Below are 25,548 nucleotides of genomic sequence, written 5' to 3'. Positions count from 1 at the left end.
AAAGAGAGTCTCAGACAGGTCTGGGAATCAGTCAGAAGCCAATGGAAAGTCTTGGGTCGCAGGCAGCCTGACAGCTGGTCTTGTTTATTGGGGGCAGGACGGAGAGCTCACTCTACAACCACAGCTGTCCTTTAAAGGCTGCCCTCTTCACCCCTCGTCCCCGTGTGCTGTGAGCCCCACGAGTCCCTTGTGACCACTCAATACCCCTGTCCCCACCCCCCCCAGCCACAGTTTTCGGCTACAAACTGTCACAATATACGTTGGTAATAAAATTTTCCCCCAATCCTTGTCAGGTGTGATTAGCTACAAGCAGAAGGGGGCAGAGTAGCATGATATATTATTGTGTTCACAGAGGGGTAGGTGTGGTTTGGGGTGACAAGACCTCTTCCGAGGTAGACCAGAAGAGTGGCGGCCCGTGTGGGGCTCTGCAGCAAGGGTCCTGTGGCAGGGACATCACAGGTCCATGGTGTCCAGGCCAGCATTGGTGAAGGACAGCTCCTGCTGTCCACCTCTGCCCATCTTCCTTCCTGACAGCACCACACCCAGAGGCTCCGTATCTAGCTCCATTGGACTGTGTAGGGGTCCCTTCTGTGGGGAGAAGGAGGGAAGGTGTGAAGGGCAGGGATGGGGTGATTTCCTTGGTCCTTAAGGGAGTCTTCAAGCCCATGACAGATGGCTCCTTAACTGGGGTCCCACCTACTCTTCCTGGGGCCTCAGTTTCTTGGCTGTGTCCCAGAGGTGACCATGGCCACTAATGGTGCAGATGGGCTCAGGTGAACAGGTGAAGGGGTGGACCTGAGGGGGGTGGTCTACTCTGGCCTTTGCCCTGATCCACGGACACAGTAGGACTTCGGTGTTCTTCCCAATACTGAATAATACCGGGCTCTGTGTCCTGTGCCAAGGAGTCAGTCCAATCCAATTCCTGCCACCTGCACCCCAAGGCAGGCATTGTGCTGGGTGCAGCCCATCCATTACCTAAAGTCCCCACAGGAACCCCCTAAGGCAGGGATCCTGTACCCCACTTTACAGATGTGGAAACTGAGGCTTGGAGGGCTCTCATGGCCTGGAAGAGGCAGAGCAGGGTTTGGATCACTGGTCTTGTTGGCTCTAAAGACTGTCCATTGCTGCCCCTGGCTGAATTCGGCATCTCCCCCTGCCACCCTCAAAGGGCCACATCACACCCAGGGTCCCACCTGCAGTTCATCATGGCACTCACTCATCTTCCTGCCTTTCCTCTTCCCCCTCCCCATGCAACTTGCCACACACTCACACCTCCTCACAAGTATGCCCTCCTGTGGACCATCCCCCAGGCTCAGCTACGCCAACATAGAGACACCTGTGGGGGCAGAGCCCCTGCCACCATCCTCCCCAGGGCATTCCACAGGCTTTTTCCAGACGTGGGCTCTTCCAATTCCTGGTAAACAGTGGAACATCTGAGGGGCCCCAGGAAGGACTAAACAGGGCTCCCCAGAGTCCTCACCATAGACCACCAGTGGGAGCCATTGGTGCAGTGCAGCCTAGGAAAATTCAACCTGCCCTTGGAGACAGGAGACCTGAGTTCTGGTCTGCTCTTGACTTGCAAGCTTTCTGACCTCAGGCAGGTCAACCAGAGCCTTCTGGCCTTGGTTGCTTGTGAAGGTTGGATTAGATCACCTCTCAGACCTTCCACACAAACATTTATGGAGGTCTTGGGTGAGTCAGGGCACCAAGAGATCCTCAGAAAAATGTCCCACCTGTGTTCCTCACCCAGAGACCCCAAGGCCCACCTACTGTTGCAGGAGAGGTGGTGGAGTCTTGGGCAGCTTCTCTGAAATATAACAACCCTCTGTCATCCTAGGACAGTCTTGGCTCTTTTCTGGCTTTTGAAGGCTCTCAGTGGCCCAGCCTCTCTCCCTCTCTAGACTCATCTCTTAGGCTCCCTGTCCCTCCCAACCCACAAGTCCAGCCCCACCTGAAGTCCCCAATTCCACTCCCTTCTAGGGGTCAGCCTTGGCCTCCACCAGGGGCCACCTGCCTGGCCACAAGTTCTAACCCACAAGTGTTCTCTTCTTCCTCAATTCCCCCCAGACATGTTCATTGGAGTTTTGGCCCCAAACCATCTTCAACCAGAGATGAGCCATCCACCTCACTTCAGCACTGCCTGGTGGCCTGGATTACCATCTGTGACCCCCATCTTTGGGGGACCATTTGGAGGCCTCCATGTTACAGCCAGATCCCTGTGCAACATTCCCACACCCCACCTGCTGATCTACTCCCTGTTCTCTATCCTGCACATTAGAACCTCAAGAGCTTTAACAACACGCTCAAGCCCAGGCCCACCCCACCCATTGGATCAGAATCTCCAGGCTGTGACACCGCATTGGCATTTCTAAAGAGTTCCCCATGTGATTCCAATCAGCAGCCCAGGCTGTGTGAACTGTTGATCTCATTGAACCATCTCACCTACTGAACAAATAATGGCACTGCTATTTATTTGAGCCTACCTTCTCTCCTTTACTAGATTACATCCACCTCCAGATTTCTTCCCCGCACCCCGCCAGCTTTCATACAAAGGGTATAAACAGAGGGAACCAGAATTTTTAGCTCTTGCTTCATGCCAGGTGGTTTTCATACCTGCTCTAACCTCATCCTCAAAAAGCCCTGCACGGTTAGTGTTCCAATCCTCATATACAGATGAGAAAACTGAGAACCAGAAGAAAGTCACCCACCCTGAGTCACACAGTGAACCAGGTGAAGAGCAAGGATTGGGCCCCATTCCAAAGCCATGGGCTTCCTAGGGCCTGGTGCGGAGACATGCGTATGTCAGCAGCAGGTCTGTCCCAAACCCCACCCCTTCAGAGAAGGACCCCAAGTCAAGAAGCCCCAGGCACCAACTCATCCCCCAGCTTGCCTTGGTTATCTCCTTGTCCTTTTCCAGGTCAACAGAGTTGTCATCCAGGGAATTGAGACTGTGGGGGAGATGATGGAGCTCAGATAGTTAGTAGCCCCAGTCTTCCCTGTCCATGGCCAAGAAGCACCATTGCCTCCACCACCATCACCACATGACTGTCTCCACCTCCACCACCACCAACACCATCACCACCATCTCCACCACCATCACCACCATTACCATCACCTCCACCACCAACACCACCACCATCTCCACCACCATCACCACGCGACCATCTCCACCTCTACCACCATCATCTCCACCACCAACACCACCACCATCTCCACCACCATCTCCACCACCATCACCTCCACCACCAACACTACCACCATCTCCACCACCACCACCATCTCCACCACCACCACTATCACCAACACCACCATCACCTCCACCACCATCACCACCTCTACCACCATCACCACCACCGATGACCAGCATGGCTGTAAGGGTCACTGCTCACCTCATGTGGTCTAGGTCACTGGAGGAAGATTGGGACTCAAAGTTCAGGTCCTTGGTGGGGAGGTTCAGCATAGGATTGGCCCTGGAGAGAAGGCCTATTCAAGCAGTTGTGAACCTCAGACACCCCATGGAGCCTCTTACCCACCCTTTGAACCCTGCTCACCGCTCAGTGGTGTACATGTTCGTCCCAGGGATGGCAGAGGCTAAGGGCATCACCCCTGCCACTGTCTTCCGGGCCTCCTTGGCTGCCTTCACAGCCCGAAGCTTCCGGTGGTAGCTGTGGAAAACCGGGGGCTAGGGGGTCACTACTTTCCCTGCACACCCACTGTGTGCCCAGTGCAGGCACTGAGAGTGTGACTTCACAACAACCCTGGCAGGTCAGAGGGTTAGCGCCATTTTACAGAGGGCACAAGTAAGAGCCAGGGGAAGGAAATGATTTGTCAAAGCCTGGCCAGTGGCAAGGCCTGGAGTCAAATCCAGATGTGGCTGCTCACTCCAAACATATTGGAAAGGGAAAAAGAAGCATTTATGAAATGCATAGTATGTGCCAGACATCTTGCTGGTGGCAGGACGCACATTGTGTCCTTGTGTGCCTTGAGGAATCTAGTGTTGTGCTCATCCTGCAAAGGAAACTGAGGCTCAGGGAGGGGAGATGACCTATCCAAGTGGTCATGACAGGTCTCGGGCGATTAAATACAGTTATACCGGATGCCTAAACCCAAGCTTTCTCTACCCACCAGATATCTCGGATGGTGGGAAAGGTGGGGTTGAAGACACAGGGGGTGATGGGGAGCAGTACCTCTTCCGGGTACACATGAGGGCCGTGGACATGATGACGATGACCAGCAGCAAAGCCACTCCCAATCCTATGATGACACTGATCAGCAGCTTTTGCGGGTCCGACTCCTGGCTCTCCTGGGAGCCCTGGAGAAGAAGTGTGAAGGAGGTTGTGGGTGGCCATCCCCCGCCTCGCTCCCCCATTAATTCCGCCGCTGACACTCACCAGCACCACCAGCCCCAGCTGCAGCAGCTGCGTCAGTGAGTCCTGGTCATTCCGGATCATCCTGGCCACAGAATCCCACTCAGACCCAAGGGACATTGGCATCCCCCAGGCTTTTTGCTCACCCTCCTGCCCACCCCAAGGGGAGCCCCACTCACACACTCAGCTCATCAAGTGTCAGGGCTGACCCATTCGAGAAGACAAAATAAGCATCAAGGTAGGAACGGCCCCGGGCCCTGGAATGGGACAGGGGTAAAGAGTAAACAGTCCAGAACCACCCAACAGGCCCCTCATGCTGCTGCTTCTTGTCCTCACTCCAACCACCGGGCCTGTGGGCACTCACCGAGCTGTGGATTCTATGTCCTGAATGCTCACAACATAGACAGTAGTCCTGGTGGCCTTCACGAGAGCCCTGCAAAGGGGGCAGATGTCACAGAGTCACAGGGTAGGGACCTTAGACCAGGCCTCTGGCCGGGACTCCGCCAGTGGAATTAGGAATTGTGTGAATTAGAAAAGGGCATCTCCTCTGGACAGCTTCATTGGCTACTCAGGTAGCACCTCTGTGCAAATTAGACAAGGCAGCCCCTTCCTCTAGGGCTGGGTTTATGACTTAGCAAGCAGAATGCCCTTGTGTAGTACACAGCCTTCACAACTATACATGGCGGCCCTACTTAGGCCTCTCTCTCCCCAGCCAACCCTAGGCTTCTGGGAGCATTGAGAAAGGAAGTGAGGGTACAGGTACAGAATAAAGACAGGGACAAAATCAAGTGTAGGTCAGGGACAGGTTTGACATACATTCCATCCAGGACTTGTCAGGGACCAGACTCCCAGGCCCTGTTCTTCCCCACAGACCCCTCTAGGCACCAAACCTACGCGGTAATCTTGTCCATGTTGGCGCCCACCTCCTCCTTGTTCATGGAAAACTGCAACCTCACACGGTAACTTTGGTCCACAGTGAAGAGCTATAGGAGGAAGGCATGGGGAAGATGAGGCACAAGGGACCCAGGAGCTGGCAGAGGGTACTGGGGGCTAGAGGCAGGGCCCAACACTCACATTCAGGGTGATATTGGCTTCCTGAGCCGGACCCACTGAAGGTCTGTCCTGGGCCTGGACTGTCACTTGGTAGGTACCTTGGAGAGTGGAATCAAGGTCGGTCACCAGCCTATTGAAAGTAGACGAGCACAGCTCAGTCTTGGAACCCAAGCTGGAGTCCTCTGGAACCTGCTTATATATCTCCCAGGGTAGGGAACTCACTGTCTTGAGGCCCCCTTGGCTCCCCCTGCCCCACCCAGGGGCTGCCCACAGTTACTCAATATTGCCAATGAACACGCTGGCTTCCAAGGAGGTAGTGACCCGGAAGAAGCCCTGGAAAGGGATTGTGGCCCCATCCTTGGCGATGAAATCCACTTGGAGGATGGAGAACAGGATGGCCCCGTTGTTCCCTGAGTCATTGTCTCTGGCCTGGGAGAAAGAATGGACAACACCTAGGGGCCAGGCCAGGCACCCCTCCAACCCCAGCAGAAATCAGCAGCTGAGATGGCCTGGGAGGCTGGTTCCAGTATCTCTATCAGCCTCCTCCAGGCCACCCCAACTAAGCAAACACCTTAAACAGTGTGCTTGCTCTGCAAATCCAGGTTTGGACAAGTCCCTGCTTCTGGCCCCCTAACTCAACATGTTGCTGTCCGAAGTCCGTCCCATGTGGAAATCCTGCCCTGCTTCCCCCCACCCACCCACTGCCACACACACACACACACACACACACACACTCAAATTTCCTGAGCACCTACTGTGTGCCAGGCACCTTCCCTTAAATCCCTCATTTCAGTGTTTACTGACATGAGTACAAATTCCCTTAGCAGACCATGAAATGATTGGAGGAGAGGACACAAACATTCTTATTCATTCTAGTGCCTTTTAGAGAAGCATATAGCCAACATACAGACCCGTGAGTCTACTGTTCAGAATGAGACCAAAGCTGGTATTTATGTTTCAAAAAAGGAATCAGTTTAAAGAAAATGGCTCCGAGCTATGGCCACACTCTTGACATTGGAATGCAATTGGCTGAAGATTGGAAGACTCTTTAAGGCTTGAAAGTACCTAGAGAGAGAATTACTATCCCCATTTTATGAGAGGAAACTGGGGCTCTGAGGGAGACCCTGTCCTGCTGAAGACTCAGCACAGGGAGGGGCACACACATACCACCCAACCTCTTCACCCCCACACATCACTGCCAGGAACTGCCAGCTTCTTCCAGGAGGGAAACTGAGCCCCAGAAAGGCAGGCAGCTCCCCAGGTCAGTAAGAGGCCCCACCAGACCCAGGTGCCTGGGCTGTGTGGGAGGTCTCACTCCCCCCGTGTGGTATGCCCAGCACCCTCTAACAAACACACCCACGTCCAACGCCATAAAACACTGCAGGTATTTTTATAATTTCACTCTGGAAATTATTTATCTGCAAGGAACTCATTTAATTTACAGTTGTTATGACTTGTCTGTATGACTCAAGAATTGTGGTGTAGTGAAAAAAATCTAGCCTGCAAATAGTTTTTATGGTCATGAAATTTTTATGACAACCAAATGACAATTAATGGAGTTTAATCCCATCAATTAGGCAAGTGCTCATTTCCATTCTGGGGTTTTCTTTTCATATGTTGGAGCCATTACCTTTCCTTTCTACTGTTAAAACATTTTGGGGGCAGCCAAAAGTCCTGAAGGCCTTGGTCCTGTGTCTCCCAGGGCTAACATGGGTGGACAAAGGCAGGAGCCAAGGGCTTACCTGGACAGAAGCCACCTGCTGGTTGGGCACCACAAGCTCTGGGATGATAACTACAAGTGTGGACAAGAAAGGGTCAGTGGGGTCAGGGCCCATGCCCACCTGGCTAAGTGCTGATCACAAGCCCCAGCTCAGGATGCAGTCCCCCCAAACCTTCCCTCAACCTCTCTATCATCAAAAAACCCCATTACAATAGCCTCTGAGTCATCAGTTAGCAGCTCATCTACCTCCCATTGTGCAGCTGGGGAAACTGAGGCCCAGAGAGGGAGGGCCTGGCCCAGGGTCCAAAATGAGTTGGGGCAGAGCTGGGGTGAAAACTCAGGTCTCCCCTCCTGCTGAAGCCCTGGGGGAGAGGCGGCACTGGAGGCCTTCCTTTCTTCCCAAGGGCCCACCCGGACCCTGAGGAGAGGGTCTGTGGGAGCTGCCCAAAGGAAATCCTGGTGGAGTATGGAAGGAAAGGCTGACCGCTTACCAAAAGTCTTATTGTCAGGCAGAAAATAGGGAGCGTTGTCATTCGTATCCTCGATAGTGATGGCGAGGCTTCCTAGAGGAACAACTTTGGCTGCTTCTGGCCTCTAGGCCAAGGCCTGACCCAGAAAGCCTGGGCCTCAGCCATGCCCCCCACTGCCTCCCTGCCATGCATCTCCCATGCGCTGCCCCCTCCCCTGCTCCTGCCCTGGGGTGCCTGCTCAGTTTCCTCTGGCCTTTGTGGCAGGGAGGGGGGAAGCCCCTCGTCCGAGATCACCCGGCAAGGACTGAGCCCGGCCTGGGTGTGTCCCACCTGACTGCAGCACGAGCCTGACACCTGCTAGCTGCGTAAGCTAGGTTACTGAGCTGGCCACTGTGAGCCTCAGTTTCCTCATCTATAAACCGGGACAGGGATCCCTGACCCCACCGGTTGTGTGGGGAGGAGCACAAAGGAGTGCTTTTATGGTGCCTGGCACAGCTCTCGGCCGCAGGACGGTCTTGAAGCAGGCCAGCTGTTAGTGTGGTTCTCCGAGCCAGCACGATCAGAGGTGGGGTGTGAGCACCGTGAAGAGTGCCTTCCCCGTCACCCTGCCTCACGAGACGCGAGCACCAGGGACTCTGTGCCAGGCACCGCGCTAAACGCTTTACACGCATGTTCTCGCTTCGTCTTCTCGGCCAACCTGCTGCCCAGTGCCACCAGACAGATGGGGCCGGAAGCTTAGGGAGGTGTCACAACTTTCTCAGTGACACAGCTGGTAAGGGCTGGGGCCAGAAGTCGGACCCCAGCCCATGGTCCCTGTGCTACAGCCTCCCGAACCCGGCAGGCCGGGCTGCCTCACCATTGTCACTGTAGGCCAGGAAGCGGGGGTCCGTGGTGAGGTCACAAGCCCGCACGACCAGCGTGACCAGGTCACAGGTCTCATAGTCAATGGCCTCGCTCTGACTGATGAACACCGAGCCGTTGGCCAGCACAGAGAACCAGCCATGGCACAGGCTGCCCACGTTGACCCCGGCCTTGGTACAGATGACGTTCACAAGTTGTACCTCCAGCTGGGTCATGGTGTCCACGTCCCGGGCAACCACCTCGGCCACCAGGCCGTGTTGTGAGCCATTCTCAGCTACACGGATGCCCCGGAGCGAGGCTGAGTCCAGAGTGGGGGGTTCATCATTCACGTCCTCCACAGCCACAAAGATTGCTGCTGTGGCCTCTTTCCCCTGGGGGTCTGGGTTCTCGGCACTCACTGTCAGATTGTAGGAGGCCTGGGTCTCGTAGTCCAGGCTCACATCCGAGGGCAGCCAGAGGCGGCCCTCAGCCCACCCAGACCCCAGCACCGAGCCTCGGAGCACAAAGTTGTTGGCACCGGTCCCTGACAGGCTGAAGCTGATGCGGTTGTTGGCTTCCGTCTGATCCGCATCCCAGGCCTTCACCACGCCCACCAGCTCTCCTGTGGATGAGGACAGACTTCATAGGGACCCCTGGCTCAGCCCCTGGAGGCTTCCTCTGCACTTGCCTCCCTCAAGTGCCCCGGTGAGGGGTCAGATGCCTCACTGGGCCCCAGCCCCAGGGCCCGGCCTGACCCAGAAAGGACTTACCTGGGTCTCTCTCCTTCACCGAGAAGGAATAGATGGACTGGTTGAAGATAGGCAGGTTGTCATTGATGTCCTGCGGGCAGAGGAAGTTCTGAGTCCAGGGACCTCAGGATCCCCCACGGCTCAGCCTCCCCAGAGCCAGTCTGAGAAGCTTGAGTTTCCTCTGGCCCAAGGCACAGACTCCCTGTCAGCATCTCCTCATTTCACAGATGAGAAAAGGGCCTCTGAGAAGACAGAACTAGCCCAGGGTGCACACCTGGGGCTCACAGGCCTGTGGCAGGACCTCTGAAGTTAGTTATACACTTTCAGGGAGCCCCAACTCCTCCCTGTTTCTCTGACCACAACTCAGAGCCATCTCAGACTCTGCTTTCCAGAAGGGTGGTTGAGTCCCTATTGGTGTCCCTGTCTGGCCCAGCTTGACTCCCCATCTCTTGGATTTATTGTGTTGGTACCAATACCACTGTTTCCACAAAGGCCCCGTGGCCCAAGCTTTCCCTTGTCCCCTCTTTTCTCCTGTCCCTCCTGCGCTCAGCCGACCCCAGGACACTTGCTCTGTGCTCAGGCAGAGCTGAGCTCTGGGCACCTGCCAAGGCCTAGGCCTGGTCCTGGCCTTAGACGCCCACTGTTTTCTGTCCTCACCTACCCTCTCCGGCCCTGGCCACCCACACCTACAGTGACCACCACTGTTGTCACTGCACGGAGCCGCCTCCACCTGCTGCTTCCGCCCCGAACACTGGTGCATGCTGGGGGTGTCCTTGGCTTTTCCAGCCCTTCCCCGGGTCGGCCCACAGGTGTCTGCTTTTGCCTTCGGCTTTTTCTCAATAATGGTTCAACAGACATCATTGAAAACAAAGGCATCTCCCCCTTAACTAGACGTGTTTTCCGCTGGTGATTTCCCAGAATGGCATTTCTGGCTCCATGCACGTGGCCAACTGTTTCCTGAGTCACAGGGGTGGCCAAGAGCACAGCTCCGAGTCAGATCCAGCCCCACCTCTGCCTCACATGTGACTTGACTTCTCTGAGCCTCAATATCTTCATCGGCAAGATGGGGCCATAGTCCCCACTCTAGGGGCGGTTGTGAGGACTATTCACGGGTGAGAAAGGACCCACTCACTCACTAAATGCGGTTCTGCTCTCTTCCTTCTTCATGGCCTACTTCACCGCAAGGACAGCTGAACAAGCTGACAAGTCCTAATTCGGCTTCTGTTTCTCCCTTTTCCCTGCGGTCTCCCTCTGATCCTTGTAGGAAAGCCGCACATCCCCACCCAGGGGCACCCAGGGCTGCAGGGGGGGATGGTGTAGGCCATGCACCACACAGGCCTGGGGGCGCCGTCCACATCACGGACATTGTAGAGGCGCACGTTTGTTATGACGCTTTTTTAGAGGAAGGTGCCCCGTGAACTGGTGGCAGCCTAAGAACCAGACAGACTGCGTTCAAAACCCCATTCTGCGGCCCTAGGCAAGCTTCTCACCCTCCGTGCCTCAGTTTCTTGATCAATAAAATGGTAACAACCATTCCTACCTCGCAGGGCCAGGTGTGTAGTAAACCCTGGAAAGGCTGATTTTCACCCCCTCCCTTTACCTTTGAATGGTGGTGAGGCGATGGGAGAGTTTCAGTAGAACTTTGTGAATGATAATTAGAGCCAACATAGTGAGTGGTTCTTGCCTTATCTGTGGGAGAAATGTTCCAAGACCCCCAGTGGGTGCCTGAAACCACCGGTGGTACCGAACCCTGTGCACACTACATTTTTTCCTAGACATACATACCCGTGATCAAGTTCAATTTATAAATTAGGCACAGAAAGAGATTAACAATAACTAAATAAAACAGAACAATTATAACAATATACTGTGATAACAGTCAATGTGAACGTGGTCTCTCTCTCTCTCTCTCTCAAAATATGCGATTGTTCTGGACTCATCCTACTTCTTGTGATGATGTGAGATGATAAAATGCCCACGTGATGAGATGAAGTGAGGTGGATGACGTGGGCCTTGTGACATCACTAGGTTGCTCCTGACCATCTGATACGTCAGAAGGAGGATCATCTGCTCCCGGAATGCTGTTGACTGCAGGTGACCCAAACTGAGGAAAGCAAAACTGTGGAATGTGGGGGGCGGGGGCAACTGGATACACTGAGTACCTTCCTTGGGTCAGGCACTCTGCAAAGCACTTCCCGTCCGTTAACTCACTTTCTGATATTTTTTTTTCTTTTTTCTTTTTTTTTTTTAAAGATTTTATTTATTCATTTGAGACACAGAGATACAGAGAGAGAGAGCATGAGCAGGGAGAGAGGCAGAGGGAGAGGGAGAAGCAGGCTCCTCGCCGAGCCAGGAGCCCGATGTGGGGCTCGATCCCAGGACCCTGGGATCATGACCTGAGCCGAAGGCAGATGCTTAACCGACTGAGCCACCCAGGTGCCCCTCACTTTCTGATATTTTTGTCACCATTTTACAGATGAGGAACTTGAGGGCACAGGGAGGTTGAGTGATTGCCTAAGGCTACACAACTGAGCCAGAATCCTAACCCAGGCAGCCTGCTTCCAGATCTCTCTTGCCCACCATACTGCAAAGGGCAGAAATGTGACTCCATTTGGAAGGGTGGCGGCGCTGGCCGTCTGCTGGGAGCTCCCCAACACAGGGCCCATCCTGGCACCCTGCTCACGGCTGAGCCAGACCTTACCTCCACATTGATGGTGACGTTGACTTCAGTGCTGAGGACAGGCTCACCACAGTCAGCCACGAGCACGGTCAGCACAATCCGGCCCCCCAGGGCAGGTTCCATGCCCTCTCGGTCCAGGGGCCCCAGGTTTCTGAGGATCCCTTTATCAGGGTCCACTGAGAAGTTACGGCTGTAGGGGCCGGGCAGCAGGCTGAAATGCAGACGGCTGTTGTTGGTGTCGGGCTGATCGTTGTCCTGAGCCTGTGCAGAGAACCGGCATCCGGGCGTCAGTTATCAGATGCTCCCCAGCTCCCCAGAGCCTCCCCTGCAGCCTGGCTTCCCCCTCCAGCACCGGCCCACAAGGGCAGTAACTGGGCCTAAAGCCAGTGGGACACGGGCCAATCTCTCAGCTTCAGTCTCCCATCAAGGAAGGTCAGATCAACAGCTTGCAAGAGCTTCTGAGATCTTTTTTTTTTTAAGATTTTATTTATTTATTTGACAGAGAGAGACACAGCGAAAGAGGGAACACAAGCAGGGGGAGAGGGGGAGGGAGAAGCAGGCTTCCCGCAGAGCAGGGAGCCCAATGCGGGGCTCAATCCCAGGACCCCCGGATCATGACCTGAACTGAAGGCAGATGCCTAACGACTGAGCCACCCAGGCGCCCCAAGAGCTTCTGAGATCTTAAGCCCTGAGGCCATGCATCGATCCCACAAATATTTACTGCATACCTACCATGTACCCGGCCCTGTCCCAGACACCGGCACAGAGCCATGATCAAGACAATGCCCTTACAGAGCTGAGGTTCTAGTGGAGAGGAGGCATGGGGCAGTATATTATAGATATTCAAAATTCAAAAACAAACAAATATAAAATAAGTGTGAAGTCCAACAAGATTCTCATTTTCCCACAATGACTACTTCAGTGTTGTGGTGTTTTTTTTTTTAAACTGTGGATTCTTCATGCAATTTGTGTGTGTGTGTGTGTGTGTGTGTGTGTGTGTGTGTATGTTCCTGTCCTGCCAGGGTCCTGAATGTGTGCTTGGTTTGCCTTTGGGATGAAGCAGCATGGAGAATACAACAGGTTCTATCATGCCCCCGGGCTCTTGCATAGGCCTTCCCCTCAGCCTGAATGCCCTCTACGGCTCCCTGCCTGGCTCCTGGAGGCCAGGTTGGTGAATCCCCTGGGCCTCCACATCCCCTGAGCTATCTTCAACACAGCACAAGTGACACCCTTGGGTGACTCTCTGGCACCCTCCCCCTAACTGAGAGTCATGTGTGGGCAGGAATTATGGTGGATTCATCTCAGAGGCCTGGGCCCAGCAAAGGCCTAGTGCACAGCAGGTCATTCAGCAAATGTGGCTTTGCATCCAGAGCTGGGCTACTCTGACTTGGCACCTCGTCTTTTCCCTTCCTCTTTGCCCATCCTCCACCTTCCGCTCTTTCATCTCAGTTCCTTTGGGATCTTGTTTATGAAATGCCTCCTGTCCAGGCCAGCCAGAGATGGTTTTTCCAGAAGCCTGACCCTGTCTGTTCGCCTCTCAGGACTGTGAATTCAGGCTGTTAATTCCCCGAGCGCTTCTCAGGGCTCACACTGGGCGCTGTGGCTACAGCAGCCGATCTAAAATGCTCCTGCCCCAAGGAGCCCACACACCAGAGGAGCAAGAAGGAAGGGTCCAGGTTTCAGGGTAGAAAGGTCTGAGCTCTGGCTTCAGGGCTGCCATCACTGGCTGTGCAAGCCCAAGGAAATCATTTAGCTTTCCTGAGCCTCAGTTTTCTCCTTCTGTGAAATGGGAACCATTAGAGCATCCACTTCACAAGTCAGTCAAGACCCCAGGGATGGGAATGTGCTCTGGAAACCTCACAGCCCCAGGAGTAGGAGAGCGCTCTGTGGCCACGTGATTGTCATTTGGAGGACCTGGTTTCTTTCCTTCTTCCAAGGCCCCCTTTCAGATGACTCCGGGAGATGCTTGTCTCTGATGTTTCTCTGGAGCCAGTCGTGGGTTTTTATCTCATAGACTCCGTGAACCTGGCCGCTGATATTTCCTTTTTTGCATCGGCCATCAGGAAGCTCAGAACTGAATGTTCACCTCCCCTCCTGGCAATTGTGTGGTTCTGGGTTCTAACTTTACCTTTGTGCCCATTAGCAACACCACTCTCATTTTCTCTTTTTCCCTATTTCTCCCGTTTTTTACCTGACTTTTTAATCAAAGTCACCTCAAATCCTTTTTGGAACGAGACAGGGGCTGGAATTAAAAGGGGCAATATGTTTTTGAGGGCATGCTCTGTGTTGGGCTTTGTGCTGAGCACTTTACATGTGTTATCTCATTATTCCCCGGTGACCCTGGAAACAAGGACCATGATTGTCCTCATTTTCCGAAGAGGAGACCGAGGCCTCGAGAGACGGATTAACTTTCTCAGATTCCACCCCAGGGCCGGCATGACCACAGACCCAGGCTCGGTCCCCTGCCCCTGTCCCACCCGCCAAGTCCAGGCCGGCTCGCACCTGGATGGTCACAAAGACGTCGCCCTCCTCTTCCCGGACAAAGATATTGTAAGAGCCGCTGACCACAGGCTGGTTGTCGTTGATGTCCAGCAGGACGATGTGCAGCGTAGTGGAGGCCGACAAGCCCCCGCCGTCTGTGGCCTGCAACGTGAGGTAGTACTCGGCCTGCTTCTCTCGGTCCAGCAGCTCACCGTTCCTCACTGTCACTGTGCCTGAGTCTGGATCCACCTCAAAGATGTCTGCCCTGTGCAGCGTGGCCAGAGGGAGCAAACAAAAATACGGGATGCCCCCTTAAGTTAGAAAAATATTTTAGTATGTCCCATGCAATATTTGCCATCCACTTATATTGAACAAATTATCCGTTGTTTATCTGAAATTGAAATGGAACTGGGTGTCCTATATTTACCTGCCCACTCTAAGCCCCACTGTGAGGCAGAGAGGCGGGCTTGGGCCCCGCTCATCCGCCTGCCCCCTGCCCACCCTGAGACCTTACCCGTTCCCTGGAAGCAGGCTGTAGGTGATGCGGCCCCCCTCTCCCGTGTCGGGGTCAAAGGCCTGTGAGGCAGAGAGATAGACAATGGGACACGGTTCGGAAATGATGGCACTCACTGCCAGCCATGCAATTGAAGGGGACAGGGCTGTCCTGCTTCCTGTCCCAAAGGGAGAACGCCCGACACGCTCCGATTCACAAATAGACACCCTCACACACATGCGTGCACACTGGCTTGGGCCTGAGGACATCGGATGATACAGAGACTAGGGCAGGGTCACGGTCCCCAGGTCTGCCCTTCTCCGTGTCTCGCCTAGTCCAGCGCCATAGGGTCCCCTTCACTTACATGGATGTTGTTGGTGACCACAGTGCCATCTGCTCTGTGCTCCCAGACACTGAGGTTGTATAAGCTGTGGGGGAATGTGGGCCTATGGTCATTAATGTCTCTAAGGTGGATGGTCACCAGGGCGACGGAGGCATTCCCACTGCCTGAGTCAGTAGCCACGACCTGAGGATAGAGGAAGAAGCAGCAGCATTGGGACCAGAGTGCCCACGGACTGTGCTCCCTGGCGCCCCAGAGCACCCCTCACCTGCACCAGCATCACTGTCTGCCTCTCGTAGTCCACCAGTGCCGGGGCTCTCACTAGCACCTGCACGTCCGTTGAGCCTGCCGCCCGCTCAGGGGAGACGCTGAAGGCTTCGGCATCAGGGCCCCCCACGGACAGCAGGAAGGTGCCATTGCTGCTCTGCGGAGAAGGGCTAGGGTATAGTAGAGATCCCAACCCCTGCATCTTGCCCCCAATCCCTGGCTGTAGGCTCCTGCGTCAGGAGGCCCGGCCCTCTGAAGTCCCATGAGAGGGGGGTCCCAAAGACTGCGGCTAGAATGCCCTGGGGAAGCTGAGCTGCTCACTATTCCCTGCAAATATGGGCTTATCAGAACAAGATGTCCCCAGGTGCCTGGGCTCTTGGCTTGGGCTGAAAAGACAGCCTGGACACACTCCCCTCGCTCCCAGAGGACATTACTGAGTCTTTTTTACCAACCCCCACTCAACACAGTCCACCACCCATACCAACACCAAACACCAGCAGCACCTAACATCACCCGATTACCCACACCACCCTCCATTCCACACCCCTTCCACTCCACGCCAACCACCAACTCAACACACCCACCCACCTACCACCACCCAATATCATCCTCCACCCCACATTTTGTACCAACTCAATATCACCAAATACTACCAAACACCGTCCATGGGTATTCATTGTTCAATACCACCCAGCTCACCCACCACGCAGAATCAACCTCCACTTAAGAATACCCTCCAACTTTGCACCCACTCAGTCCACTTTATGCTCAACACGGCCACATCCCCCAATATCCAATACCCCAACATCCCTCAACTTCCCAAGCACCCATCACCACCCTCTCCTCAACACCACTGAAAACTATACTCCACTCAACTTTACCTAGCATCCAGTGTTAACCTCCATTCAGTGCTGCCTTTCTGTTCACCACCAGCTAGCATTGCCCTGAGCACAAAACTACACACCAGTGTAACATCACCCAGCATTTCCAAATATCACCTAACAACTCTGATTTTCCACCACTGTTCATGATCAGCACCACCATCACCCACCCACCACTCACCTCCCCACTTTGCACCTTGGTACCTTGTTCTATGGGTCGCTCCCCACCATCTCCCCTAGCCATCTCCCACCATCACCTTTGTCCAGCCACCCCTTGTCTGGGTGCACCTACCTTGTCTGGATCGTAGACCACCATGGTGAGGTCATCGATGGGGATGCGGGTGGAGGCATGCTCATCCACGTAGCCAGTGAAGTTGACTTGGGCCTCTTGGGGGGTGAAGGTGCAGGCCGGGAGGCTGCAGTTGTAGAACTCAGGTTTGTGGTCATTAACATCTGTCACCATCAGCGTGACCCATATGCTCACCTTGGCCTCCTGCCCATAGATGTTGGGGTGCATCTCGGTGGCCTGGGAGCAGAGCAGAAGCCAGAGAGCAGAGGTCAGAGAACCAAGACTCAGAGAGAACAGAGATCAAAGGTCAGAAGTTGAGGGTGGGGTACAAAAGAGGCAGTGGACCCCTCACTCACCGTGACCTGCACCTTCACCTCCTCATCCTCCTCCAGCAGCTGCTCACGGTCCAGGGAACCATTGACCGTGATCACCCCATCTGGCCCGATGTCAAACCAGCCAGGCATTGTGGAGTCTGGTGAGAGGCAGTAGGAGCTGCTGCTTCCAGTGGCTCTGGCAGAGCCCCCACCCCTTCTTCCACCTGGGGACACCCCCATTCTCACTGGAAATGCTGTAGGTCACCGGGTCATTGATGCCTTTGTCACTATCCACAGCCTCTACCTTCAGCACTGACGTTCCCTGTGCAGAGAACCAGCTGGTTCAGCGTGCCAGGCCTTTCCCTGCCTCTTGTGACCACCCAGACCCCTCCAGGTCCTCTGGCACACCTGGGGTGCATCCTCAGCCACAGAGGCTGAGTAAATTTCCCTGACAAACTGGGGGTCCAGGTCTGGCTGGTCGACCACAGAGATGGACAGGAAGACAGGCGAGGAGCACTGGTTGATGAAGTTGTTGTTGTATGTGCCGCCCGAGTCCTGTGGGGAGACAAGTCTCCGTAAGGCCTGGCCTCGGGTTGTGGCGCCCCTCCGTCTGCACCCACACTCACACAAGCCTTCAGCTCCAGCTGATAGAAGGCGCTCTTGTTGTTGTAGCTGAGGCTGCCATTGAGGATGATGGAGCCGTTGGGAAAGATCCTGAAGAGGTGCAGGCTGTCCCCGGTGCTAGGGATGACCTGAGGCCGAGCACAGTCAAGAGCCTCTGAGAGTCTGGGGCTCGAACCCTGCCTCTGCTTTGACCAGCCCTGCCACCCTCACCAGGTCACATAACCTCTCTGAGCCTCCGTTTCCACCTCTGGGAAATGAGCTCAGATATCTCCGCAGTGGGTTGAGAGGAAAGTCAAATGAGGTAAGGTATGTGCTAGGCTCATCATGGGCACTCAGTAGACAGGAGGTATAGATAGCAAACTTGTCTCCAGGAGAACTGGGGTCACAGCCCCCGCTGTCTGTGTGACCCTGGACAAGGCACTGTACCTCTCAATTTCCTCTTCTGTGTATCAGCTACCCGGTGGTGTCACAGGAACTCAGCAAGGGCCCAGGGAGTGCCCCAGGCAAGAGGGTGAGAAGAAGGGTCCTGTCCATGGGAGGCACCCTCCTTAGGTAGCTTGGCCAAGTGAGGTCCAGAAGGGGCCAGCAAAAGGTTTGGGAGCCAGGGCTGGGCCACCGCTAAGACCCTGTCCTCATCCCAACACTCAAGGTTCCTGTAAGCTGTGTGGGAGATGCTGCCCCCTGGTGGTCTTGAGGAGCAGTGGGGCCCATATTCCGACGGGACTTGACCATGCTCACCTCCTCTATGGAGTACACCACGGCTCCTGCAGATCCTGTGTCTAGGTCCTTGGCCAGCACAGAGAACACCAGGGAGCCGACTGGCAGGGTCTGTAATGAGGAATTCCAATCCATCCCCTCCATGACCAAGCACTCATTTCCCCTCCCTGAGGTTGTGTCCCCAATTGTACCACAGGGATAACATCTTCTGGAGCCTGAAACCCGGTGTTCCCCTTTCCTTCCCATCTGGGCTGGGCCTCTGGAGACAGTTAGGAGGAGGGAGGGCAGGGAGCAGAGAACCCCCTCTTCCTCTCCCTACCACCTCAGCTGGCTTCTGATGTGCAGAGCCCCTCGGGATAAAGATGCACAATCATTCCAGAGCCCAGGATGTGCCACTCCCCTGTTCAAACATCCTGTGGGCTCTCTACAGCCCACAGCAGTACATTCCAGACAGCATCCTGCAGAGCTGGGAGGTTCTCTGGGGAGGCCTTTGCCCCCTGTGACCTGTCCACACCTTCAGTATTTCCACACAGTGGCCAAAGTGATCTTTGAAAATCACGGATCAGACCACATCACTCTTGTGCTAAAAGCCCTCCAATGGTTCCCCTATTCTGTCCAAAATACAGTGCACACTGCCTCTATGGCCCTCTGAGGTCAGGCCACTGGCCACCTCTCTGATCTCACCTCCTCTTCACCTTCTACCCTCCATTCACACCAGATTCCTGGCTATGCCTACAACACTCCAAATGCATTCCCAGCTCAGAGCCATTGAATCTGCTGTTCCCCTGCCTGGAACATTCTTCTCCTGGGGCATCCCACACCTGGCTCCTTCTTGCCGTGTATGTCTCTACTCAGATGTCACCTACTCAGAAAAGCCTTTCCTGGTCACTCAACCTAAGCCAGCCCCCTTCCTGGTCACTTTCTCTCACTTTGCCCTGTTTTACACTCTTTGTGGAGCTTAATACCATCTGAAATAATCCTGCTTATTTAATGTTTCATTGATTATTATCTATATTCTTCATTAGAATGCGGGCTACTGAGGGTGGCGACCAGGTCTGCCTTACTTACCAGATAGCCTCAGCACCAAGGACAGTGCCCGGTATACAGTAGGGGTGCTCCGTCAGAGTCTGTCAAATGGTTGCCTGGACCTCACTGGTCTTATGTCTGACCTAGTGTGGGGCCCCACACCTCATACATCTCCAAAGCCACATGGTGATGAAGATCCAGGAGTGGTGTTGTGTTTGCTGCTCAGTGACCATTGGGGAGCCTCCTCCCCATGCAGGCAGTTCAAGTGGGCCTGCCCTCCCTTGCTAGAGGGAAAGGCTCATGATGTAGACCTAGCCAATCAGAGTATTCCGTACCCCTAGGTTGATAGGCACAAAACCCAAAATGGGCCAATGAGAGTCAACCCTGGAGTTTTGGCCAGGACCATGGAGAAAGAGACATGTGTTCAACTTGCAAAGCATGGAGCTGCTCTCTTATCACCACAAGAGAGAATGGCCCCCTTACCCAAGGATGGGGGCAACAAGATAAGCAGAGCTGAGAGGTGGAGAGAAATCTCTTCCTGATGATATGGTTTGAGTACCAGGATCCACCATGCCTGAAGCTACTATACCTCTAAATTTTTCAGATATGTGAGAAAATCAATTCCTTTAAAAAAAAAATTTTTTTTTTCTTTCATAACTGGAATCATTCTAATACAGTCTGATTGATTGCAACATGTTGCTGGAACTATCGTTCATGGGGTTACATTCCCCTGAATTTTGTTCCTGCAGCTGCCCCTTTTAAGGGGTGCTTTTCCCTGATCCTGGACCCCCAGCTGGCTGTCTCTGGTCCTTCGCACCCTGAGAAGAGCTTCTGGGATGCCCACATCACACACACCCCCCATTAGGGCACGTGTTACCTCATTGATGCTGGTGGAAAAGCCAGTATTCTGGAAAACGGGAGCATTGTCATTTCTGTCCTCCACGATCACCTGCATTTTCCTCTGCACCTGCAGGTGGGAAAATCCAGGCGAGCCCGGAAAATATGAGGGCTTGAGAAGACAAAAGGAGAAGCATCTGGGTGGGACTGCAAGTTGGGCTTCGCTCCTCAGGCAATTTGGCAATATTTGGGGTAATCTCATTTTTGATACAATTTCAAACACCAGAAAAGTTGCAAGTACAGTACACAAAACTCCCAATACTCTTCATCCAGATTTAGCCATTGTTTGCTTTCTCTCTCTCTCCACATGTTTATAGAACCGTTTCAGAATAAGTTGCAGACATAATTAGGTCAGTTTTAAAAAATCTGAAATGTGTCTGTCCTATTACAGGAATGTTCATTTTAGTTTTGTTTGCCATAGTTTTAAGCTGCGGACAACCTAAGTGTCTGTCAGAGGAGACCAGCTAAAGCACCGTGGTACGTGCCCACGTGGAAAATGGTACAAGAAATGGGGGACTCATGAGGCAACATGGGCAGAGCTCCAAAGCTGATTGTTGAATGGACAGGGCAGTTCAAGATAATATGTAAAGTAGGATCCCATTTGGGTTTCAGGAAATGCAACAAAACTACAATCTTTCTTCCATGGATGCATATATATGTAAACGCATAGTGAGGTGTGTGGACGGATGGTGACTGGATGCTTTGGCTGGGAGTGGGCTGGGAAGGGTCTACCCAGGGTACTCGAGCTTGAGCTGCAGTTTTTGAGATGTTTACGAAGAGAATGTATTCATGAATATCCAAGGCATTAAAATGATTTTTTTTAACGGATGGGGTTTGGGGAATGTATTTTAAAGACAAAATCCTTTACTTTCACAGACATAAGGCACAGTGGTATCAGCATGTTATTTAGAAATCTGAGCGCTGACACCAACACATTCAGCCGGTGGAGTTGAAAGTGACTGCCTCAGAAGAGCTAAGATAGGGAGGCATTTAGCACTTGTTTTTTATTAGCATTTATATTAACATAATATAATTAATGTTATAATATAAATGAGATCTTTATATAATTAAAGTAAATTACTAATAATGTTAAAATCTTGGTAATATTGTGTGACCCAAAATGGACAAGTATAATTTGGATGAAAATAAACATTAAATTCAGTTTTTGTTAACTAGGGGCTCTGTCTGCTTGCTTGAGGTAGGGGACACAGTCAGGAGAGGGTCCTAGTCCCCTGCTTCCCCTGCTCTCTGATCCCAGGGCCACCCTCCCCTTCCCTCCCCCCTTCCAACTCACTGGGTTGTTGTGACTGTCGCTCACGGAGATAACGATGTTGAACAAGGGGACCGTCTGCGGTGGGCAGAGAGAAGAGGCCCGAGGTGAGCCCCTGCTCTGGGTGGGAGCACAGGCAGGGCCCCCACCTTCCCACCCCCCTCTCGGGGTCTTCCCAAGCTGCTGCCCTTTACCTCGTAGTCCAGAGGGTTGACCAGCTTCACTTCCCCGGTGGTCCAGTTGACCATGAAGAAGTAGGAATTTGGGCCACTAATCCCATAGGTCAGTGGGTCATTGTCCTGGTCCTGAGCTACCAACCAGAAGGCCTCGGCACCTGGAGGTGGGACAGGCAATGCCCGCGGTCCATGGCCACCTCTTTCAGCGCTGGTCTGGCTGAGGGGGCCTGTCTTCTGTGTGTGCAGAAATCTGGGACCTCCCAGCCCCTAAGGCTCTGGCCTCGGTGGCCATAAATGTCAGGTTTTGTTTTGTTACTCGTCACCTGCTGGGTGGCTTTGATAATAGCATGCTGATTCCCTCTAGGGGCAGACCCCATCTGCACTGGACATGGCGGGGTGGGCTGCGATCCAGGCATCTCCCTTTCTCCTGGCCCTGGAATTCCTTGCCTGGAATTCCTTGAGAGAAGACCAAAGATGGCTGGAGTGGAAGTGTCTAGCTGCAGCAGCGGGGGGCATCCTAGGACGGTGGACAGCTAAAGTCCCTCTGGAGGTGCCTGGGCCTCCCCGAAGCCCTCCCTTCACCCGGAGAGCTTGCCCGGAGCCTGCCAGAAACACCATCTGCTCCAGTGAGCGTCCGCTGCTGGCCAGGAGCCCCAGCTCTTTCACTGTGCCCCTGACGCCTGTCCCTGGGCAGAGCAGGGGCTTGGAGATATCGGGGGACTTGAAGATCCCAAGGCCATCAACTCTCCAGTCTGAAAGAAACTTTTTACAGATTCATCCAACCCCGCTCCGAGACCTCAGCTCCTTTATCACATCCAGCTTCTGCTCAGCCACCACTAGCATCGACATTACTCCTTCCCCAGCTGCCCCCTTCCACCGTCAGACAACTGACCCTTAGCAAGGGCTTTCTCCGTTTCACTAAAATGTGTTTCCCTGTAAGTCCCAGCTGTGGGGACCCAAAGGCCTCATCCGTTCTGCCCATGAGGTGTGGTGCCCAGGGCCCATGAGACTGTCAGGAGACCCACAAGAATGTTTCACTTCTGGGGCGCCTGGGGGGCTCAGTCGTTAAGCGTCTGCCTTCGGCTCAGGTCATGATCCCAGGGTCCTGGGATCGAGCCCCGCATCGGGCTCCTTGCTCCGTGGGAAGCCTGCTTCTCCCTCTCCCACTCCCCCTGCTTGTGTTCCCTCTCTCGCTGTGTCTCTCTCTGTCAAATAAACAAATAAAATCTTTTAAAAAAAACACCCATAATTATATATTTTTTAAAAAGTCTGCCTATTGTACAGTGTTAGTGTCAGGAAAAGTGGTCTTGTGTAGGGGAGAAAGGACAGGGAGTGACCAAAGGGATGAGAGAGGGGGGACTGGGGGTGTTGGCAAATTCCTAGTTCCTGATCCAGTGATAGCTACATGTGATTCAATGCACTTTCTTGCTCATAGATTATGCTTCAAAATAGAAAGTCTAAAAGACATAGTTTAAAAAAAAAATCTGACTGAAAATGCTTTCCCATGGTAAGAGAGCCGTAGGATTTATCTTGGAAGAAGGAACTGGCCCTTTGGTTTAAGAAAGCCCAGAGAGAAGTCATGTGGTTGTCAAAGAAGACCCTCATTTGGTCTGGCTCAGGGAGGGAGGTACCCTGCTTTGAACAATGAAGTTACTAGTTTTCTGTTTCCAGGGGGGTTGTGAAGGGCAGAGTGTGCTGGGCCCCAGGGCTGGGGAGGTGAGGAGACATCTTTCATTTCTGCTTCCCCAACCCATATCTGCCTGCTGGGAATTAGGTACTCAGTCCCTATGGTTCTTCCAAAACGATGCTTCCCAATGTCATTCCCTCTTGTACGCTGCCACGATCTTTACCATATCCAGTGTCTCATTCTTTATGATCCTTCTTTTTAATTGACTTAGCATTTCATGTAAATACACTTATTTTAAAAGTAAGCTTTAGGGGTGCCTGGGTGGTTCAGTCAGTTAAGCGTCTGACTCTTGGTTTCAGCTCAGATCATGATCTCAGGGTTGTGGGATCCAGCCCCACTTTGGACTCCATGCTCAGCACAGAGTCTGCTTGAGATTCTTTCTCTCCCTCTCCCTCTGCCCCTCTCCCCACTCACGTTCTCTCTCTCTCAAATAAATAAAAAAATCTTAAAAAAAAATAAAACAAAAGCAAGCTTTAGATTGTGGCTGTAAATAGAAATCCATTTCTGTTGCCATAAATAGAAAGTAGCTCTATGAACAAAGGCAATGAAAATAAGGCACAGTTATTAACTTCTGGCGAGAAATGTGTGAAAGTCTTTGAGCCTGAAACCTGCTCCCTGTTTAGGGGGGAGAAAGGCAGGGGGTGGAGGGGGGTTAACAAGTATGAGAGGTGGAAGAGAAAGAATGGTCCCAGATGGATCCTCTCCTTGGGGCATCAGAAACACCAGCAAGAGATGGGAAACAGGAGGAATGTTCTTGTGGGGTGTCTTTGATACTTGACGCCGTGTGAGGGCCCTAACACACAGCTGAAGAGGAGAAAACAAACTTCTAGAACAAACTCCCTTCAGGCCACCTTCGCCCCATGAAGAGCCACAGAGCCGTAGGATGGGAAGCGAGTCCGTAAGGGAACCCTTGGGAGCCTCTGTGAGTAAGGGTTTGGCACAGTCTGGGCACGGGGATGGTTACTCACCCACTGGTAGGTCCTCGGGCAAATTCACTCTCGACATGTTTCCCAGGAACATTGGGGCCACGTTGGCTGCCCCTATGGGAACAGAGAGCACTTAGAACACCTGGATGCGCCTGCAACGCCTGACCCACTCCTGCCCCCATGGGAGCGCACACCAGTCCCAACCTTCAGCCCAGCTCACCCGCCTGGGCCTGGATTCCTCCCTAGGCCTCCCCAGGGCCACCAAGCAGGGGGCTGGATCATAGGAGCTGGGAGTTTGCTGATGAGGCAGTGCCCCACTCTTCTGGAGGGTCCTGCCAGGATCTCCAGGCTAGTGCTACTCTGGGAGGGAAGAGGAAGTACCCACCAGACACCACGAGGGTAAGAAGCAGGAGACAGGACAGCCACGGCCACACCATCATGTCTGGAAGGACCTAGGGGAAGAGGGATCAGGGAAGGGGCAACTGTCCCCAGGCCTCCCTCCCTTTGGTGGACCCCCCTCTGTCTGGGTCTGAGCCAGGCCCGCCCCCAACTCCCACTCGTAGTTCTCCAGCTTCCAGGACCCTTGCCACACACTGCTCTTTTCCAGATGTTCCAGGGTAAGGGGGGGAGCTCAGAGGGGTAGGCAGGGTAGCTGATCCTGGTCCGAAATTCCAGCCTGAGAATGACCTTGAACTTGACTCCAGAATTCAGTGTCCTGTGTAGCAGGTACTGCTCTAAGCACGTGATATGCGTAATCTCGATATCCCTGCAACTATGAGGTGGCTGAGAGAAGAAGGGGCTTTCCTGAGGCCACACGGAGAATCGATGACAAGACTCTGCTCTGAACACAGGAGTTTCGGGCTCCAGAATTCCTTCCCTCAACCACTACATTACCCTGCCTATTCAAAGTGTCTAAACTAATAGCATCCTTCAAAATCAGGTGCCTGAAGAGGGACTGTGACTTATCCAGGACAGACCAGACGTTCTGTGGGTGGGCAGGGTCCTTTGTCTTACTTGCTGACACATTTAATAGCTGCCTTTGCAGCCCTTCCCAAAGTGTGCTCCATGGAACCCTGGCCCTGTAAGATGCCCCACAGCAGGAGGTTTCCCTAGTCAAGTCAGTTTGGGAAGGACTCCAAAGCTATGGGAGAACCAAGAGAAAATGACCCCAATCTATCGCTGATTCCAAAAGATGGGGTCCTCCAAGGGGAGAGAAAGAGACAGCAGAGCAAGAAGGGCTTCCAGAGCTGAACCTTGACAATGAAATTGTATCAAAACCAA

General features: G+C 53.5%; 1 protein-coding gene across 1 annotated transcript; it reads right to left on the bottom strand.

Annotated features, from left to right (window-relative positions):
* Positions 1–226: 226 nt before the first annotated feature.
* Positions 227–24,718, bottom strand: CDHR2 (cadherin related family member 2). The gene is made up of 31 exons (XM_036115715.2): positions 24,653–24,718; positions 24,310–24,381; positions 21,673–21,812; positions 21,503–21,556; positions 20,189–20,278; positions 18,307–18,396; positions 17,571–17,696; positions 17,353–17,499; positions 17,191–17,266; positions 16,987–17,102; positions 16,634–16,867; positions 15,462–15,617; positions 15,218–15,379; positions 14,875–14,936; positions 14,382–14,625; positions 11,901–12,140; positions 9,221–9,290; positions 8,467–9,072; positions 7,632–7,703; positions 7,163–7,212; positions 5,698–5,849; positions 5,442–5,550; positions 5,262–5,350; positions 4,732–4,800; positions 4,547–4,624; positions 4,392–4,452; positions 4,188–4,312; positions 3,552–3,665; positions 3,390–3,470; positions 2,891–2,948; positions 227–588 (listed from the first exon to the last, which is right to left on the bottom strand). Exons 1-31 carry the CDS (start codon positions 24,705–24,707, stop codon positions 454–456), a joined length of 3,933 nt encoding a protein of 1,310 aa, XP_035971608.2. The 5' UTR covers positions 24,708–24,718; the 3' UTR covers positions 227–453.
* Positions 24,719–25,548: the final 830 nt, after the last annotated feature.

Source organism: Halichoerus grypus, chromosome 2 (assembly GCF_964656455.1).
Source record: "Halichoerus grypus chromosome 2, mHalGry1.hap1.1, whole genome shotgun sequence".
Taxonomy (NCBI): Eukaryota; Metazoa; Chordata; class Mammalia; order Carnivora; family Phocidae; genus Halichoerus; species Halichoerus grypus.
This window is presented reverse-complemented; position numbering and strand designations above follow the sequence as displayed.